The 20,499-nt window shown below is 45.7% G+C and overlaps 1 protein-coding gene across 1 annotated transcript in view; it reads right to left on the bottom strand.

The window, feature by feature from the left end:
- Positions 1-20,499, bottom strand: part of stk10 (serine/threonine kinase 10) — a 67,397-nt gene that overhangs the window by 16,487 nt on the left and 30,411 nt on the right. Inside the window, exons 5-10 of the mRNA XM_080780305.1 lie at positions 14,444-14,516; positions 13,030-13,224; positions 11,923-12,004; positions 5,182-5,322; positions 1,175-1,510; positions 35-538 (exon numbers count right to left, since the gene is read on the bottom strand). Coding sequence (XP_080636431.1) covers positions 35-538; positions 1,175-1,510; positions 5,182-5,322; positions 11,923-12,004; positions 13,030-13,224; positions 14,444-14,516 — 1,331 coding nt within the window. The remainder of the gene's footprint in view (positions 1-34; positions 539-1,174; positions 1,511-5,181; positions 5,323-11,922; positions 12,005-13,029; positions 13,225-14,443; positions 14,517-20,499) is intronic.

Genomic DNA, 20,499 nt, shown 5'->3' with positions numbered 1-20,499 from the left:
TGTGTGTGTGTGTGTGTGTGTGGACTCGCAGTACCTTGACAGAGAGCGAGATGGTGTCCCTGCTGTTCACCGACATGTCCAGGGTCTCCGACACCAGGCTCCCGGCGTCCGAGTAGCGATGGCTGGGAATCCTCCCGTTGCTGCTGCCGCGGGGCGGCGACATCCACTCTGCGTTGTTGTTGGACCCGATGGACTCGGTCCGCTCGGGACCGTTTCTGAGGGTGCCGTTCAGCCCGGAGCGAGGCGCCGGTACCGGGGTGGGAGCGGGGTGGCTCGGGGGGGTGACGGGGGTGATGGTGGTGTACGTGGCGGTGGGGGTGGGGGCGGCGGGGGTAGCTAGCGCTAGCGCTAGCTCCGCTAGGTCCGCCGCGGCGGGGCCGGTGTCGTCCTCCTCCTCGGACACCGGGACCTTAACGGGGACCTCCGGTTGGACGGCCGGTTCCATGACGACGTCCACGCTCTCCTCGGAGACGGGCTCTCCTCGGAAGAGCCGCCGCGACGGCGTCTGTTGTTGTTCCGTCTCCGGCGTGTCCACCACCTTTAGGGGTTGAATTCTGTTTCATTACTAGTGCATATAAATTGTACCAACGATAATTAACCCATTTTGACCTGAGATCAGATTCTAAAAAATGTCTTCTACATCCTGACAGTTTTCTGAAAAAGCTGTTTTCTATGTCAGTCGTTCTTTGATTTTTCAAAAATAGCTAAAGCATAACATGATGCTAACACCAAAAGGGATTCCCGCCCCAAAATGGGTTAAAGCTGCTATAAGCAATATCTTTTCGATTTGCCTGTCTACTTCCTGATTGGTTAGTCATTTCGGCAGGTCTTTTCTTCTTTTTTTTTCGACCAATGACAACGCTTCTAAGAAAATCTTTGAATGCAGATTGTGGCCCCTAGATGTGTCACAGAGACTACATTTTTTGGGAGTGTTTTACTCATTGTTGACATATTGCTATTATAAACTAAAAATCATTGTTGGGACATACATACACATACCATATACTGCTGTCACCAAATGAATAAAAGCGACGATCTTTCCCCAATATTATACTTGGAGGCGTGGGAAACACCACCCCTATGAATATGACATAAATGCTAAGACGTGTGGCCGTGTGAAAATTGTCCAATAGTAGTGTGTTGCGGTCAGAACAAACAAGGAAACGAGTCGAACCTTCTCCTCCTCCGAGCTGGGACTGATCTTCCCGTCCTCGATGCCAGAGTCCGTGCTCGAGGTCTTGGTAGACGCCTCGCTCTCCGGCTTGTCCGAGTCCATGACCTCGTCGGCGAGCTTGTCCACCAGCTCCTCCTCCTGGTCGTCATGGGGGGTCTTCAGGCGGGGCATGGGAACCGGGACCACCACCACCGGGGTGCTGGGACGGGCCTCCTCGTCCCTGGGGACCGGGGGGGTGGCCGTGGTGGGTGAGGGCGTGGTGGGGCTCGGGGGGTCCGGAATGGGCTCTCCTTCCATACTGGTCTGACTGGTCTGGCATGGCTCCTTGCCCGGTGACTGAAATGAGATTCACGTCGAGGACAAAAAGAGAAAGAAAGGGCATCATTGTCATGCCACGAATATGAGAAGGGACCACAATGGTAATAATGCATTTTTTGTTCAAAACGAACCAACCGTGCAAACTCTGGAAGCCAATCTAAGCTTCAATCGGAATAGAATATGAAAAATGGGACAGATCCGTCTTGACCACATGACTATAGAGATGCTGTGTACCGATTTGCATGATGTTTGGACAAAATCTGTAGGAGTGTCGGAGTGATATAAAAAATGTGTAGCAAAAATCGGCTTCCTGGTGGCGCAATAACAGGCAGATCAGAAAGACGTGGAGCAGAGGTTCTGCTCTGGCATCCAAGGCGTGTGTGTGTGTGTGTGTGTGTGTGCACAGGACGGACAGACAGGGTGAAAAGCATAGTCTCTCTGCCACGCCTTTGGCCTGGTGGAGACAATATAAAGATGTAAACGTCAAAAGAAAACAGCTACTGAAAGCCTCCATGTTAGCATCTATGCTATTGGTCTCGTTCAAGGTGCTAATGTTTTTAGTAATGCCCAAAAGCTAATGTCTGAGGTCCTCTGAGCGTCACACTAGTATACAGCGAGGGACCATTGACAATAAATAGCTCTGATAATTAGTACCGAAGTGGAAGGGCACTTAAAACGATGGCTCACAAATTATGTATAGGAATGGTGACCATCTTGGTATTCCCAGAAGCAGTGTGTGTACAGGAGCCTGGTGGGTTATTAGAGGACCGTCTGTGAGGGTCAACATTGACGTTAAATTAGAGGTCCGACTTACCCATGAACTGTTTCCGTCTTAAACGATCCCGTCAAACGCTTAACCGCTGAAGTAGGTTTTAAAGCTCGTGAAGAACAGAATGGCACTTCAAAATAATTGCATGATGATTTTACAGCCATTGTAAGACCGACTGGCAATTCTGCCTCTTGAATTATCCCTCTGCCGTCTTCCCTAGAATGGAGTCAATGTCATCACATCTTTACGACGGGCCCTCTAAAAAACACCACTGTCTGGCTGTATAATATATGATGGATTGCTAGGGAGGAACTGCACGTCTAACTCACTCTGGCTGAGGTCCAAGACCTTTAGTGGCTGTTTACGACTAGCTGCCCTGCGTGTGTGTCTCTGCGTGTCTGTGTGCATTTGAGAGCGTTGGCACTTGTCCTCTGGGAGACAAGATGGGGGATGAGATTCAAACGGCGAGGCGAAAGTGCACTGCAAACCTTCTCCGTTTGCCGATCACGAAGATGTAAACTATGAGTGAAGATTGTGAGACACAGCGGAACGCCTCGTCTAGACAAGAGGAACGCAGCATGAATATGAATGTGGCCTTTAACAGCCTGGGGGATCATCAGAACCATAATCTAGCAAGGCCGTAAAAGCATAATCACCCATTAGAACATGATTGGGAGGGCTCTTTCTTTCACCTGGAAATGTTAATTTGAGGATTGGAATAATAAGGCGACTAACCGATTTAATTTGATGGTGAAATTATGAATCCTGTTCAACGGTAGTGAGGGAGTTGGTAAACATGCTTTATGCCCTAGGACTTTACAACATCACAGGTCTACCTTTTAAAATATCGTTCTATTAGAAATATACTGGAGTTGTGTGAGGACTCAAATATTTTCCCTACTCAACACGTTCCTCAGAAACAACATTTCCACTAACCAAAATACATTTTCGGGTCGAGATTGGTGTCGGGCCAGCAGCATAAGGCATGTTGTTTTACATTCAGTAAACCACGGCAGGACCCTGTCTAAAAAACTCAGTCTCAGTCACAGGCTGGGAGGTGATAAGTGTTTTCTATACATTATTATTACACAGTAAAAAGCACACCGTCAACTCTGAGAGTGTACAAAATTGACCTTTTGTACACTCCAAGCACACTCAGGATTTGACGGTGCAGTTGGACCCAGAGTAGTGCCTATATTTAGCTGTGCTGCTACTGTGTGGCTGAATGGCTGTGTTCCGGTCTCTGTCCTTTTGTTTGTGGTTACGGGCACAACGATACTGCGTCACTTTCTAATCAAGTGCCCACCGTTAAATGCTCGAGGGAACCGTCGGCCCTTCTTGGCAGGCAGAGCGCTGCATGCAGGGCCGTAGGACCTTCCAAGGACACCACCGGAAAGGCCGTGTTTACAAGAGACGGCGAGCACTCCGCGAAGGTCAACGAGGACTTCAAAAGAAAGGACACGTTGAGGTTTTTGGTCGTAGGAAGCGCGTCCCTCACATCGTTCTGCGGGCTGTAGAGTTTAACGTTAACCCATTAACCCATTTTGGGGCGGGAACCCCTTTTGGTGTTAGCATTATGTTATGCTTTAGCTATTGAAAAAAAAGCAGATCTACAAGGTTAGGGCCACCGAGTGGCGCGCTACGAGCTCATAGGTCTGAATATATATTTCCGCAACATTTTTTTATTTTTAAATAAAATATTGGCTTCTGGGGGGTCCCTGGAACTACATATTTTGAGATGGGGGTCCGTGGCCCAATATAGATAATTCTGGGGGTCCTTGACATGAAAAGGGTTTCAGAAAAAAATGAGGATTTAGAAGCCTTTTTTTTTTTAAATCGACCTCAGTCCAATATGGGTTAACTTAAGACCGGGAAAGCATCTTTTCTATTTTTTAGCTAAAAGGCATTATTTGATACTTAAAAGACAAACTCCCAGGTCTACCAAGACCAGTCAACCCTACGAAACCTCAGACCACACACACAAAGACAACTCCAGACCACGGAGAGTGACTCTCAAGTCTGAGACAGAACAAAATGATTGAGTAAAATGAGAAAGCATAATGTCAACTGATGACATAATAATATAGGATAGTGGATCTCAAAGCATGGGTTTTTCACCCTAAAAAAAAAAATCATACCGGGGCGGAGATCCCAATGGGGATCGAAAACAAATATATACATCGCACGCTGTGAGCCATCTGACGCAGTTTGGCTGAGCACCATTAACCACCAGTATGTGTGTAAGAAGAATGACCACAAACCCATCCCAAAAGGGGACAGGCTAGTGGGACGGGTGCCCACAATGGGTTTCGTTCTTCCACAAGGTACAAATCCACTATGAAATAGTAGAAGAATCCCCACGCAGGAGGATTCAACATGCATAGTGGAATGTAGATGGGGAAGAATCACACTCCACTTCAGCCTAGACTGTTGCTATGGCGGCCTGCTATTAGCTTAGCCGTTTCTCCGTAGAAGTATACAACTTCATGCAGTTTGATAACAAAACAGAATGCCTATAGCTAGCTGCCTTAAATATTAATTATTACACACCAAGTACCGTATGACATCTATGGGGAAAAGCAATAAAATAAAATAAAATAAAATCACACCCGTGTGAAGTGAGGGGCGCTCTTATCATCGTACATGTCGATTTGCTCGTCCATATATGACGTAAATTCTCCATTCATTGTCAATGGGAATTTAATTAATCTACACTAATAGCTGAAGGAGGGGCTAAAAAAAAAACTTCTGATGATTGTACACAGAGATTGACCTCTGCCGATTGACAGAGCTCAATCGCCAAGCTTTACGGGAATGGACGGCACACTTTCCAAATAAACAACAAACAATAAGATTACAAACGAACAAAGAAAGAATGGAAAGGGGAGTAAGGAGAAGGGGGGGGATGCAGTTGACGTACCACGGTGAGGGTGAGTTCTGCGGTGTCATCCTCCTCGCCTTCCTCTCTATTGTCTTCTATTTCCTCCATGACCTCAGCCTTGGCCTCTGCCACCAGCTCCCGCAGCGGCCGGTTGGTCGTTACCGAGCTCACAAAGGGGTGCTGTGGGACAGAAGTCACTATAGTTAGTAGAGAATACAGCATGGTGACTTAAAATGGTATTTCGGTGGTGTTGCGGTGTCCTAATACAGCAGTCACAGACCCCTGAATCCACCGTGGAATGGAACCCCCAAGACCACCGTCCTAATGGACCACAAACGCATGTTATGAATCTTAAATCAGACACATTGCTGAAGCTCTCTTTTTTCCTCAACCCTGCTCTGAAGTAAACAAACAATACTGTCTCCACTTTGACTCGCTTTCACCCCTCTCTCTCTCCCCCGCTATCCTCCCTTTTCAATGTATGCAAACATAATATTTACAGGTAAACATGGATAAAGAGGCTGCAATGCATGCAACCACAGGATAAACATGCCAAACGACCACATACTACAGTACAGTACAACCAGTTGCTAGCTGGGTGCTGCATGCTGACAACAAAGAAGATTCATTCATTCATTTCATGCGTACAATAGCTTGTGCTTGAGGGAGGGGAAAAGTCAAACCATCACCACGAAGGCTTTACTTTAGTTTAATTTAACCTGTACTGAAATGATAAATGAACAATCACCACAAACTGTGGGAGGGAGGTTTAAGACACGTTCAGATATGACAACGGGAGAGTATGTCCACCACACAGTTAGAAAGAAAGAAAATAAACTGCCACAGTCATGCACATAGCTTCAGGTCATGACAATGGACGAACTGCTACTGCGAGAGAGGAAGAGAGAGAGAGACTGAAAGACAACAAGCAAGGAGACTTTCAATGCGGTAGAATCTCTATCCACCACCTGGCAGCTCTGAAATGAGCTTGAACAACGAACGGTTGGTCAGAAAAACAACTAACAAACGGACATCAGAGACATAATGGAAAATTGGCAGATGAGCTTGAATACATGCGTGTACACAAGGCAAAGAGGTGGGACAAACGAGGCAGGCGTGCTGGGCATGAAGGCTAAATGAAAAGGCGTAGTGCAGCCGAGATAAAGGACGTATCTATTATTTAGCTGATTTTCACTATGGTGTAATTTAATTGCCACAGCTGGTAAAGGGGGAGGCCATGAAAGGGGATGAAGCTGTGTGTGTGTGTGTGTGTGTGTGTGTGTGTGTGCGTGTGTGCGTGTGTGCGTGTGTGTGCGTGTGCACGTGTGTGAGTACACTTCTGCTGGGTCCTGTCCATGAGGACCATATTAGCTCTAAGCTTTTAACTTCTCCAGTGACAAACAACGGTCATTTATACCCAACAATAAGTCAGGTAAATGTGCCTAAAACAACTACTAAGCCACTGCACAACAGAGGCTTAGATGGGCTGTTAACAAACGTGGGTTGTACTTGTAAAAGACCATGCTCATCATGCCATGCAATTGGTCGCAAAATGACCAAATGGCACAATATAAAAGTCAGCTTTACTGAGTAAATAACAAACTATAGACATTCATAATCATAATAAAGGTACATTCCACCAGAGAAACCTTATTTCAAATTCAAACCACCCCCAGGTCTCTCTCCCATTGACGTAATACAACAGAGAGAGAGGAAAACAGCAAAGCTCCACGGTATACTACACTGTATACTATATACTGTAGGCCCATCGTATTTTTCAGATGCACACAGTAACAGGCTTTGAGACCATACAGTGCGTGTTAGCTTACCTCGGGAGGTAAGACTAGTGAACCCACAACCTTGAGGCTTAATGCCAATGATCTACAGTTCCAAGGTAATTTACTGACGGGGGCATTCAGCTGAAATGATTGAGCCTCCCCAAACAGCACAGCGCCACTTCCTGAGTGCTCTCTCACGGACTGAAGGAGACCAGCTTCAAGACACAACAACACAGAGGGCCTTGGGGTGACTCAGGCTAATCCGTGACCTTGTCTTCATCATAGTTGCTAGTAATAGCACAGTAGGTGCAAGGTTCAAGGTGATTTACTGCCATACCCTCAGTGGAGGACAAAGTACTCATTAAAATATTAATACTGAAAATAGCAGCCCTACAAGGTCACATGTTGCATCTTGACACGTCTGCCATTTTCACTATTTTAAATACGGCTTAATGCAATTCGTTTTACATTCTTAGAAAGGTAGTAGAGTCAAAAGTGCAATATCTGTCTTTGAAATGTAGAAGTAGAGTGAAAAGTCATACAGTAAAGTGTCCAAAAATGTAAATACTCAAGTACAGTACAGTACTCAAGTAGGTAACATACTGTACTTACTGTCTACATCTACAACGGCATACCATGCACGGTGCACCACAATAAAGCAAGTAGCAACAGGCAGTGAAATGCTGGTGAGGGGCGTTCTTATCATCATACATCATCACATTCCAGCGTCCTCAATTGACTTTTTATCCTCAATTACGTACATTGCCCAGCCAATCAAATCATCGCTATGGGGTGCTCAGCCAATCAAACCATCACTATGGGGTGCTCAGCCAATCAAACCATCGCTATGGGGTACACACAAAGCTGGACATAGGAGGGGCTAAAAAGTGCATGGAATAAGAAGGTTCACAAAAACTCTGCAGTACCATCTTTAACCCATTTTGGGGCGGGAATCAATTTTGGTGTTAGCATTATGTTATGCTTTAGCTATTGAATAATAGCAGATCTACAAGCTCGTAGCGCGCCACCGAGTGGCGCGCTACGAGCTTGTAGGTCTGCTATTTTTGAAAATTCGAAGAACCACTGACATAGAAACATAGCTTTTTCAGAAAACTGTCAGGATGTAGAAGACACTTTTAGAATCTGATCTCAGGTCAGAATGGGATAAACATACTGCAGTGGATTATATATATCAAACTGTAGCTTCACATTGCTGACCACTGAACCCAGACCACCCCATGCTCAGACCAAAGCCCCATTTCTCACTGGAAGGAATCAAAGCAGGGTGGGAAAAGGGCTGACGGCGGTGTAACACGACAGCCCAAACGGGGCCTTATAGCGCTGTTGTTTTTGCAGACATTTTTTTGATCTTAGACACGGCTCAGCAGAGCTTAGGCCTGATTGTTTGATGTTTCCCAGTGCAATGGACCGGCGACCGGGCCATTTTGGACTCTTACATGGACGGCTTGACTGGCGTCAGGGCGTGAAATGGTTCAAATAGGAACCACATGGTTGGACCCGAGGACCAGCGGAGGGTGCAGACGGCACTGTGGTGCAGGTGACCAAAAAACGCCCCATCATCGGTTCTCCTCCATAAACACTCTAGAACTGTGAACCCGTCTCTATATGCAGGTACTTTTTACTTTGTTCATTTTGTATTTAAAGAGTCCTCCTTACTCCTCCAGGGCGTAGTAGAGGCTCAGCCACCTGGTGTGGTCAAAGTGTGCGAGGAAGTCTCGCGTGTGTATTTTCAGTTTCTCAAAATGTGAGCTGCAGGTTATCGCTGGCGAGAGGGTGAATACAAACAGAATGGACTCCTGACATATTAGGACCATGTACATCACATTGACTTTATATTCATATTAGGACCATGTACCGGCCATCACACTGACTTTATATATCATATTAGGACCATGTACCTGCCATCACACTGACTTTATATATCATATTAGGACCATGTACCTGCCATCACACTGACTTTATATATCATATTAGGACCATGTACCTGCCATGACACTGACTTTATATTCATATTAGGACCATGTACCTGCCATCACACTGACTTTATATTCAATAGAAATCTTGATAATCTATGTAATCCATGCATGTTAAAAACTAAAAACTGAAATCGATTTCTGCAGATATTATACCAGCATTGTTGTTGTGAGGCAAGTGTTTAAAAAGATCACCATTTCCATTTGGAGACAAATGGGCAGAGATAGAAGTGCTTCGGTGAAAGTTTCAAGTCTCAAGTGGGCAGTGATGAAGTCAGATTCAGTGTTTGTAATTGTAATGAGCCGTTGGCTGTGTGTCCACAGAAATAAAGAAAAATAAAACCAATCCGGATATTATAACAGTAATGCCCAATTATTGTTTAGGAGGAAATGAGCCTTAATGGCACTGCAACTTAAAAAAATGAATGCGTGTCTTTTATTTTCATGTAATGAAGGAGGGGAAATTAATCCAGAGAAAAACTTTTTTGGATTATTGTAATGTTTTTTCTCCATGAAACTCCAAAAGAGTCATAGAGTATTAAAAGGATAGAGACTGATCTGGCGCGAAGCTCCGCCCCCCTCCGCTATTCATGTCAGTGGAAGTTGCTCAGTGGCGTTTTGAAGCAGCCCGAAGGACCGTCTATTTCCGCCTTTTTGGGCGCATTTCCGCATTGGACCACCAAACTTCGGTGGTCCAATGCGGAAGTGCAACCGAGCGATCAATGTTAAAGCCCAGCTGCACGGGGTTTCCTCGTCATGAATCCACGGGTCCGCCTGCAGTCCTTCCTCTTACCACCAGGGCCCAGCCGCTTCAACGTTGGAGCGCCTCACTGGCCCCTTGGTAAGAGTCCCATGAGAGACGTATCTATGTACAGAGTAAGAGTCCCATGAGAGAAGTATCTATGTACAGAGTAAGAGTCCCCAGTGGCCAGATGGTCTCCTGCCAGCCGCAGCCACGGTGACTGATAGTGTATCATGTCACTGTGTATACAACATTCCATACAGTGAGTGAGTGAGTGAGTGAGTGAGTGAGTGAGTGAGTGAGTGAGTGAGTGAGTGAGTGAGTGAGTGAGTGAGTGAGTGAGAGAGAGAGAGAGAGAGAGAGAGAGAGAGAGAGAGAGAGAGAGAGAGAGAGAGAGAGAGAGAGAGAGAGAGAGAGAGAGAGAGAGAGAGAGAGAGAGAGAGGGCGGGTTGCACGCATCACACGCAGTGCTTCCAGGGCACGTTCGACAGTGATCTCTTGAAAATATTTTGACGACGAAGACTTTTATGTGGTTTTCTTTTGTCATTTCCTCCTCTTACGGACAGGGAGAGATGAAAGAGAGAGGGAGAGAGAGAGGGGGAGAGAGAGAGAGGGAGAGAGAGTATAATAAAGAACAAGAGGAGAGAGAAAGTAAGTGAGAGTGACTGAACCACATGCAGTTCTTCCATTTGAGGGAGATCTCTTGAAGATATGTTCAGGACGAAGACTTGTATCTGGTTCTCGTGCGTCACACCATCTTAAACTCAGACACTACATAGGAGAAGGATATCAAGTGGAACACAGCCACCCTAAAGACTAATCATTGTGTGTATTCCTGCACTATACCTGCATCGAGTGGTCTTGGTACAGTACATAGAAATTGATTTATTGGAGATTCTGACTTTTGTTCCACTTTTTGCTTTGGCAATGTAAACGTATGTTTTCTCATGCCAATAAAGCCCTTTGAATTGGATTCAATTGTATGCACCTAGCGGCACCTACACTTGTATCTGGCCATCTTTAGTCCTTCCCTCCTCTGTAACAGTAACAGACACGACATAATGCACAACATCCACCTACAGTGCTGATTGTGTTTTAGCCACGGTAAGACCATGTCTATACTTGTACTACAACCGTTTTCCCAACATCGGGAGGGTTCCGGCAGTTCACTGGAATCATAAATATTTCTCTGACTACTGACTTGGAAGGTGCTGAAAGCTAAAAATGTACACCGACGTTCATGTTTCAATGTTAGAAATCCTCAACTGTGGTGGTGAAACAATGGCCTTTGATATAGCCACACAAACGGCGGCTGAACGCGGCACGGTGCCGTCCCAGACTCAGCGGGACACATTTGCAGCTCAGTCGTGTGGTGAAGCCATCTATTCTAAACACAGCACATCAGACGGGCGTGACAAGTTTACGGCGGGGGTGCGATAACCATCTTAAAACCCTCCGAACCGAACCGCGCCTCTCTCTCTCTCTCTCTCCCTCTCTCTCTATCTATCCCACTGGAGCGCACACACAGAATTCCCAGAAGGCCTCAGGGCTTAGGATATTCACCTCGCCCCTCCTAATTGGCCAGGGGTGGCCGTGTTCGGGCTTTCCAGACATGCCATTGGCTGAGGCAGAGGAATGTAAATAGCCGGCATTCCCTCAGCTGTGGGCTTCAGACAGGAAACTGTGGCTCTTGCATTTTAATTCTCTCTCATACACACCCAGTTCACTTTTCATTCGCGTATGCCCTTTTCCACCATTTTCATTGCCCTTCCTGTCATTTAAACATTTAGCAATTTGTGATAAATCTGTTCCTCTTTGTCGTAACTGCCCTAGCCCTTTCTTTCACTTCCCCTCTCTCTCTCTCTCTCTCCCCATCTCTCGCACACGCCAAAGCCCTCTGCATGGCACCACACATTTCCCCATTCTCAAATATTGAATGCATGGCTTAAAATAGAGGATTTACTGGTGATAAAGGCTGTGTGTGTGTGTGTGTGTGTGTGTGTGTGTGTGTGTGTGTGTGTGTGTGTGTGTGTGTGTGTGTGTGCGCACGCACACACACACACACACACACACACACACACACACACACACACACACACGTGTGTCAGTCTGTGATAAGGACAATGAGAACCTATGGCACACCATTAAACAAAGCGCTGAGTCGTACAATATTTGCTGAGTTATAGATGTTGCTCAGTGTGTGTGTGTGTGTGTGTGCGCGTGTGCTTGTGTGTGTGTGTGTGTGTGTGTGCGCAGTAGTAGGTACCTCCAAGAGCTGAGCTGCAGATGGCCGGGTTTCTGGGTTCTTATCCAAAGACTTCTTCAGGAAATCTTTAAAGTCCCGCGTCCTGAAAGTAAACACAGGGAAGAGGCATTAATCAAACCGACGGGGAGGGGAAGGGGTGGTGAGAGACGAAGGCAGCGGGTGTCGGGCTGCTTGCTTTCAGATAACTCCTGACACGGCAAACACTTCCAGGAATGCTGCGTCGGTGCTGTACAGTCGCCCCGGTAAATAGAGAGCTCTGCATTCAGCGTTTAGCTCCGCCATAAATTGAAGACGGCCCGGGACACTCAGGACCTCGTAAAATGTTTATGATAAAAGTGATTGGAAAAGCCACAGCTTAGTGCCCGTTAAAAAGGCCTGTCTGGCTGGTGAGCTGTGGCTATAGGTTATGGAACAGTCAGGGAGAGCAATGCAGGGCTGGAAGAGGAGAAAGAGATAACGACTCGTCTGGTGCACAGCAGAGTGCACGCGCACAAGCGCTCTCTCTTAATATGACATTGAAATTAATTCAATTCAACTATCAATATATATCATATATATATATATATATATTTTTTGGTTTCTAAGTACTAAGAAATTTGAAATCTGCATTAACCACTATATATATATATATATATATACTGTATATATACTGTAGCTACTTTGTTTTACTCTGTGGAGCTCAAATACTGCTTACCAGTAAGGTAAAGATTGTTAGAGCTATCCAACATTTCGTGAGTGACAAATAAACCGCTCTTGATTCTATCGATTCCCTAATATCTTGTCTACAGAGCTCAACTGTAGGCCCTACTGGACTCCTCTTACTCCACAACAGAGCTCAACTGTAGGCCCTACTGGACTCCTCTTACTCCACAACAGAGCTCAACTGTAGGCCCTACTGGACTCCTCTTACTCCACAACAGAGCTCAACTGTAGGCCCTACTGGACTCCTCTTACTCCACAACAGAGCTCAACTGTAGGCCCTACTTGTACTCCTCTTACTCCACAACAGAGCTGAGCCCTTCAGTTTTAAATGACACATTTGACAATGCAATGTGCAACCATGACTGTGCTTCATTCAGGTTGAATAAAGAAAGAAAGAACTCTGACCATTTGTGTGGCTGCTCGAGGCTGGGGGGGTCTGACTTGGCTATCTTCAGCAGCACCCTCATGGGGTTGAGCTCGTGGTGCGGAGGCTCGATCTGGGCCATCTCGATCAGCGTGATGCCCAAGGACCAGATGTCCGCCTTGTAGTCGTACGGAGCGTCCTTCATCGTCTCGCACATCACCACCTCGGGAGCCATCCTGAGACACACACACACACACACACACACACACACACACACACACACACAAGGCCAAGGTTATACAAACAACAACAAACTATTCATTCAAGGCAGGTTCTCGTATCAGTCGCAAGTGCGACAGGTGTGACAGATTTTAAAAAGCACTTGCATTTTATACATTTTGTGTGTCCATATACTGTACATTATTGGAATTTTGGGGTGAAAGTATTGCAAATAAATCTAAATTATTTAATTAAAGTTATATTGAGGAACCTAACAGACAATAGATAACCTACAACTCACTCACTAAAGCTTGGGAATTGTAAATCAAGAAAGACAGAATCACATTGAACCGTTTACTTGACAGCTTTTCAACACATCAAACAAAGAGTGACAGGCCAACTGGCCATAATGTGAGTTTAGTATGTGGCCATTGTTGTCTTAAGTTGATAATTAGAATAATATCTATATCTCCAGCTGATAACAACCATAGACTGATCTGATGTCGATAGCAGGCGTGCTTCACAAGTCAACTTTTGTTTGCCGATAATTTGCAAAGCGCCTCTGGCAAACACACGCACTCTTAAATTGACTCAAGTGGTGTCATGTTAGGCCTGCACTGTGCAAGCCCAGTTTCATGTTGACTCAGTCAATCAGTGCGCGCAGTGAAAGGTGTACACAAAAGACTGCGGAGAGTTTGAAACTATTCAGAGTTGTGCAACATAAAAGGGCAGGGTTAAGCCGTCATTGTACTGGGATGGTCAATGGGTGACTGTTCACTGGCATATTCATAGAAATGACCCACGGGGCAAAGTCCACAGACACACACTGGTCTACCCTAGGAACTGGATGTCTCAGCACGAGTACTCTGGTTTGAGGCATTGAAGCCTAGCGGTGGAAAAAGTACTACATTATTTGACCAAGTAAAGGTATCAATAGTCAATACTGCCAATTAAAACACTCACTTAGATGTAGTGGAGTATAAGTAAAAGTACTGAAAATTGGGAATACTCCAATAAAGGAAAAAAGGGGAAAAAAAAATAAACTGTGTGTGTGTGTGTGTGTGTGTGTGTGTGTGTGTGTGTGTGTGTGTGTGTGTCTATATGTGGGAGGTTCATTTGTGTGCTTTTCCAGGAAACAGGAAGTATATTCTTAGTCACACGTCTATAATTCAGTTTGTACAAAACAGCATACCACGTTATTCCCATGTGTGTCATCATCATGTATGACCAACTCACCAGTACGGCGTTCCGATGAAAGAATCTCGCCTCTGCAAGGTTTTGTTATTCTTTGCCGACACGCCGAAATCAGCTGCGTGTGAAAAAGAGAGAGTAGAAAAAGACAAGATTATAATCCCTTAAACCTCCTGTACTTTGTTGTAAGTCATACTAGCAACAGTAACCAATCTACAAGCGTGTTGGACTGCTCTTTTTTTTCTCCAGCGTTTGCTCAAGTTCACACTAGAGATGTCCCGATACTGTATCGGTGACGGAAAAGTATCGGTATCGGCCCTTATTTGTCATATCGGGGACATCCCTAGTTCACACATCATGACATGCCCAGAATATAACAGGGAAGCAAGGGTTCATGTGGTTAAGGGAGTTGAAAGACATTCCATGTCTTTGTAAGAGACATTGATTGATAGTCGAGTTTGTAAAGTCCCCCCCCCCCCCCCCCCCCCCCCAAACCCCTCCCCCTCCGCCCCCCCCCCCGCCCCCCCCCACCTCTCTGGTTGTTGAGGACAGGCAAGATATGTTTCTACCTCGTAAAGATGTCATGACATCACACCACACTGCAGGAGAGATGCAAAAGCCAAGCTCATTTGGATTAATAGCACAAGTTCTGTGTTTGTCCTAAACAAGCTGTTCCCCGTTCCCAAACATGACCCTGGGCTCATAGAAATATCGCTGAACGCAATGCTGAACGCAATGTCTCTAGAGATACAGTTCCTGGACTCAACAGTATACAGCAGGGTTTGGCCTTTAGGGACTTTTAGGGAAGAGCAATCTGAACATTTCAAAGACAAAACAACAAACAAAAACAACGTGCATGCATGCTTGTTTGTTTTACAGTGACTTGTGTCTGTCTGGTATCGTGGCCCGCAGTGCAAATGACCCTGAACGTCCGGTCAGACATGACTTGGACTGCCACAGTCTCTGGAATGTTGCAGAAAGGATTTTCTTGTTAAAACACACTAAATGGTATGACGCACGCAACACATCGGTTGATGTTTCAAGTGTCTCTGAAAACACCCTGAACATCGTCATTAGAATGTACAGTATATATATATATGAGCAACATCGTCAACCACCGGAAAGTAAATAAATGAAGATGGTGTGAACCGAAGGCACCTTTTTATTGTTATATTTTCTCTGTCTACTTTATGGATTAAACCACTTTCTGCATGCAATAACGTGCCGAGATATTCTTCTGCGTGACAGCTTTTCCCCACAAGAGCCAAAACAATGGACAGAAATCAATATTTTCTGGCAGTACACGAAATCTTTTTTTATTTTTATCCCACGATTTTGTAACCCATTTTTCACCCCTGTGCCAATCATCTACTGTGATCCTGGGCTCTACACACCCTCCGCCAACCTGGGGAGAGCAACGGACTTAACTCATGCTCCCTTCATGCCCGAGTGTCCAAGTTGCTCCTTTACACCTGACAGGGGGGAGTTTCCCTGGTTGGACGTAGCGCGTGGAAGGAACACGTTATTCCAACCAGTTCCTTTCCCCTCCATCAGGCGCCCCGGCTGGCCAGGGGGAGGCAGTTTAGAGACCAGGATTACTGCATGTTTACACGAAAGTACACAAAATCTTAAGTAATCAATGACAATGTGCTGATACAGCTCCAGGCAATGTGCCTCAACGGTATTGCTCAAAACAAAAAAAAACATATTTGCTCTGTAACCTGAAATCTCTGGTCCGGAGCTAAAGTGCCTGGAGCAGAATGCAGAACAATTTACCTTTGTTGTGTGACTAGAATGGCACCCTCGTGACCTTACGCACAAGTTTCTGCAGAGCACCCGAGCGCTCAAGTGTTGCATCAGACCAATAAACCCTCAGGTCATCGTTAACACGGAGGCCATGACTGTGATGGAACAATCATTTAAGACTGTGGTACTCAAACTTTGTTTCATGTCAAGGACCCCCATAACTCTGAGAACCGCCATAACAAGTGGAACCAAAAGGCCCTGTAAGTGGAAGTACATCAGATTTAAACAAATCGTTGATGTACCAGCATCAACCAAGATGTTGAACGAGGCTCTGAAACAGCAGTAACCGCGTGAGGCTAGATTATCCACATCACGTGTGCAATGGTGTAATGTTGTGTCTTCCTCTGTAATGTATTTTTGTCGGTCATTGATGTTTTATGTGTGGCTGTAGCTGGGGTGAAAGCCCAACACAAAGTTCCCTTGTGGACAATAAAGTTTACCTTGACCTTGACCTTAAGGGTCCATTCGGAGCCGCTTCAAGGAACCCTGAGGGTCCCTGCGGACCCCATTTTTTGAGAACCACTGATCTAAAGACCTTAGATCTGTGGGACGGTTCTTTGACTTCATCTTTGACAAAAGAACAAAAAGAAACGTTACGCCAAATGAGCAGTCCTACCACACTATCAGTTTTATTTAAATGTGAGTGTGAATAGTTACCTCCAAGCTTCGCTGCTTGTTTATACATGAAGCATGTGATGGTCATTATGCCCCAGACAGTTTTTTTTCTCTCGACCAGTCAACTCATGATCCAGTGCCCCCCCCCGAGAGGATTCAACAGGATCACAGATGACTGTATTTAATTGACGGTCGTCTTGGTGTGAAACCAGCCGAGAACCACTGTCACACACACACAGACGGATCATTTTCTCTCCGCGGTATGTTGAGCTGATATGTTTAACTGGAGTCAATGACATCTAATTGCTGCCTTGTTTTGGAATTAATACTCGGTTGTGGAACTGCGGAGGGCTTTAAATGACTCGGTGTCGTGGCTTAACGAGTTCAGAGAGGCAACTCCCAGTGATTATATCTAGCTGTGGGTGTCTTCCAGGGAAGTATGCGAGGCACTACGAAAGGCCCCACGACAGGAAGGAACCGTCAAACCCAATGAGCACGATTGGCTGGGGGGGAAATGTGCCCGGGCAAAAAGCAAAAGTGATTAGGGATATTGATCTATAATTGCTCGCTATACTAACCTACTTACAGAAACGTCAGTGGCTCACGTCAGCATGCACAGCATGGCTGGGAGCGTATCCTTTTACACGGTGGTTCTTCAAGTGGGGTCCGGGGTCCCCCAGGGGTCCTTGAGGAGGTTCCAGGGAGGTTCCCCAGCATTTGTTGCGACCACAGGTTGCATTTACTATGAAATCGGTTTTTTTTTTTCAGTCAGTTTCACTCAAAATACCCATACATGGGAAAGCCCAGGTCTTGTGACCTCACGTGACATAGTCATAGTAAATGCGACCTGCTGTCGTAATTAAGCCCATGTATGGAGTCACTGATGTCATCAATTTTGGCCAGCAACTCTACATCTGACCACAAACCCTTAAATCTCCATAGATGAATATGTCAGAACATGTTCTGACATTCCATATGTTGATCCTTCCCCATCCATCCTTCCACTTTGATGTCTCCCTTTTGACTGATACCTGTCCATTTAAACTCTAGACGGGCCTGCCCCAAAGTTATTACTGCGGCCGCGCCCGGCAGCCGGCGAAAACTAGAGTTCTCAACAGGCCCGAAAATTAAGGCCCGGCCCTACCTGGGCCCTCATCAAACCCTGTACACTGAAGACACTGCCCCCGCTGCCACCCTTAGATCTCCATATATGGAGCTGACCTGTCCTGACATTCCATACTGTACGTTGATCTGACCTCATCAAACCCTGTACACTCAAGGCACGCTCCATATTGGCCAGTACAGAATTCATTCCATATGTTGGACCCCCCCACCATGCCAAAGCACCAGCGCTCGCCCAGCAGTCTGCCGTCACCCAGGCGGATGCGTGCACTCTCTCTCGCCCTCGGGGCGTCTCAGTGTTCGCTATAGCATCAAAATAATTTTACACTATAACCCTAATATACTACGCATTGCAATTTAAGTTTGTGGATCGACTTATTTTCAGAAGAATTTGAAGAATTTGGAATATTTTCTGAAACATATTAACTACACTAATCTTGTATGGGGATCCCTGGCCCAAACTCCTTTCAGATGTCCGTGGCCAAACACATATTAATCTGGGGGTCCTTGACATGAAAAGGTCTGAGAACCACCGCTTTAACCCATTCTGACCTGAGATCAGATTCTAAACATGTCTTCTACATCCTGACAGTTTTCCATTCTGACCCGAGATCAGATTCTATAAATGTCTTCTACATCCTGACAGTTTTCTGAAAAAGCTATGTTTCTGTGTCAGTCGTTCTTCGATTTAAAAAAAAATAGCAGACCTACAAGCTCGTAGCGCGCCACTCGGTGGCGCGCTACGAGTTTGTAGATCTGCTATTTTTCAATAGCTAAAGCACAACGTAATGCTAACACCAAAAGGGGTTCCCGCCCAAAATGGATTAAGAGGAATCATAGTGACCACTTGGCTACAGTACAACTGAAACCTTTGGCTACATTAATGTCAGGAATGCCGGGGTCTTCAGGCAGAGTGTTCAGATAGGCCATAAATCATATAAAAAAAAAAAAAGAAAAGGAGAAAATTGTGCAGAATGCAGCTTTCCCACACAGTGCTCTCACATGGTCCTCCTCCTGCAGGGTTTCAACAGGGGGAAGAGGGCCTCACTCTGGGCGTGCGTGCGTTATTTGTGTTATTATACTTGTGAGGGCCAAATGTATTCAGAAATAGACATTGTGAGGACCATTTTCTGGATCTCCCAGGACCTCACAAGATAAATTGAGGCTTTAGTAGAAGATAAAAAAAAAGGTTCAGATTTTGCGTTTACACTTGGCAAAAGACTCAGGTTGGGGTTAGGGTTAGGCTGTAGCAGATGCTAGGTTTAGACTCCGGTAGGGATTATAGGATTAGCTGTAGTAGTTGATGTTAGATTTATAGGGGTTGGGGTGAGATATATACAGTAAGCGTGATTTATACTTAGTTGCGGGCTGGTGTCATGCACCAAGCTCAAGCTCACTATGCTCGCAAAGTGTCGCGCTTCGCAGAGAGACATGTTCACACGATTGTCGTCCTAAAACGTTGATGTCCTCACAAGTATAGCAATACAAACGTGTGTGTGCGTGTGTGTGTGTGTGTGCGTGTGTGTGTGTGTGTGTGTGTGTGTGTACACATTATGTGCATGAATGCGTGTATCAACATTCATGTGAGACTATGGGACAACAGAGTCATCCTCCAAAGTCAACTGACGGCGCGCAACGAGAATGTGCTGTTTATCTGAGAATTTGTCAAACAGTCGGAATAAGACGGGCCCTGCGGATGGCCTCTGGCCAAAATGAAACGCGACAAGACACACAAATAAATGCATAATATTATGACACACTACACGTCTCCTTCCAAAAGTAAAACGGAAAAACAAGCTAATATTTTTCACGGTATAAAAGCGATCACCGCACAAAGAGCAACGCTAGTCTATTCACGGTATGTAGATATAAAGTTTCATTTCCTGATAAGTAACTTATTTTTGCCCACACAGTGGGTCGGTGATGCATTTAATGAATCATGAATAATCATGGATACATAAACAAATGCATTAAGAGATTATGCGGGGTAGTTTACACTCTGCACTGTATCCATGCAGCTTAGTGGGGCGATAGTGTTATATTGTTTATGTGTTCCAGCTTCCCGGTAACAGAACAGAGTTAGAAGCTGAAATAGAGCCGAGCTAATGTTCTAGGAAAGGCATGTGATCAGTATAGTGCACCAGTGTTCTAGTGCAGAGAGAGAGAGAGACGTGTATTCTGGTTCTTAGGATCCTATAAATAGGATCATTAAGAGGACACCCTCTGGGGTCACCATCAAGTAGTGGAACTAGTCGATACATGCACTGTCCGTAGAGAAAGGACCGCATAGGACATGGAGCTGCTAGCCGCGGGGCGTGGGAGAACAGAACACCCAATCAACTCACGCCTACCCGGGGGTTCCTGCAGCATTTTTTTTTTCAGCGTGGCTGAAGGTCGAGCTTTCCGTTTTGTACTTATGTCTGTCTGAATGACCACACAAATGTACATCGATAGAGGGTAACTATGCAGCATGGACGGTTAGCTCAACCGTCTGGGCAACTAGGCTGCCAAGACACCCCGACGGTGTGCCGCGTGTCACTCCCCATTCTTCCTGTCTC

Source organism: Protomyctophum bolini, assembly GCF_963924005.1.
Source record: "Protomyctophum bolini genome assembly, chromosome: 13".
NCBI lineage: Eukaryota > Metazoa > Chordata > Actinopteri > Myctophiformes > Myctophidae > Protomyctophum > Protomyctophum bolini.
This window is presented reverse-complemented; position numbering and strand designations above follow the sequence as displayed.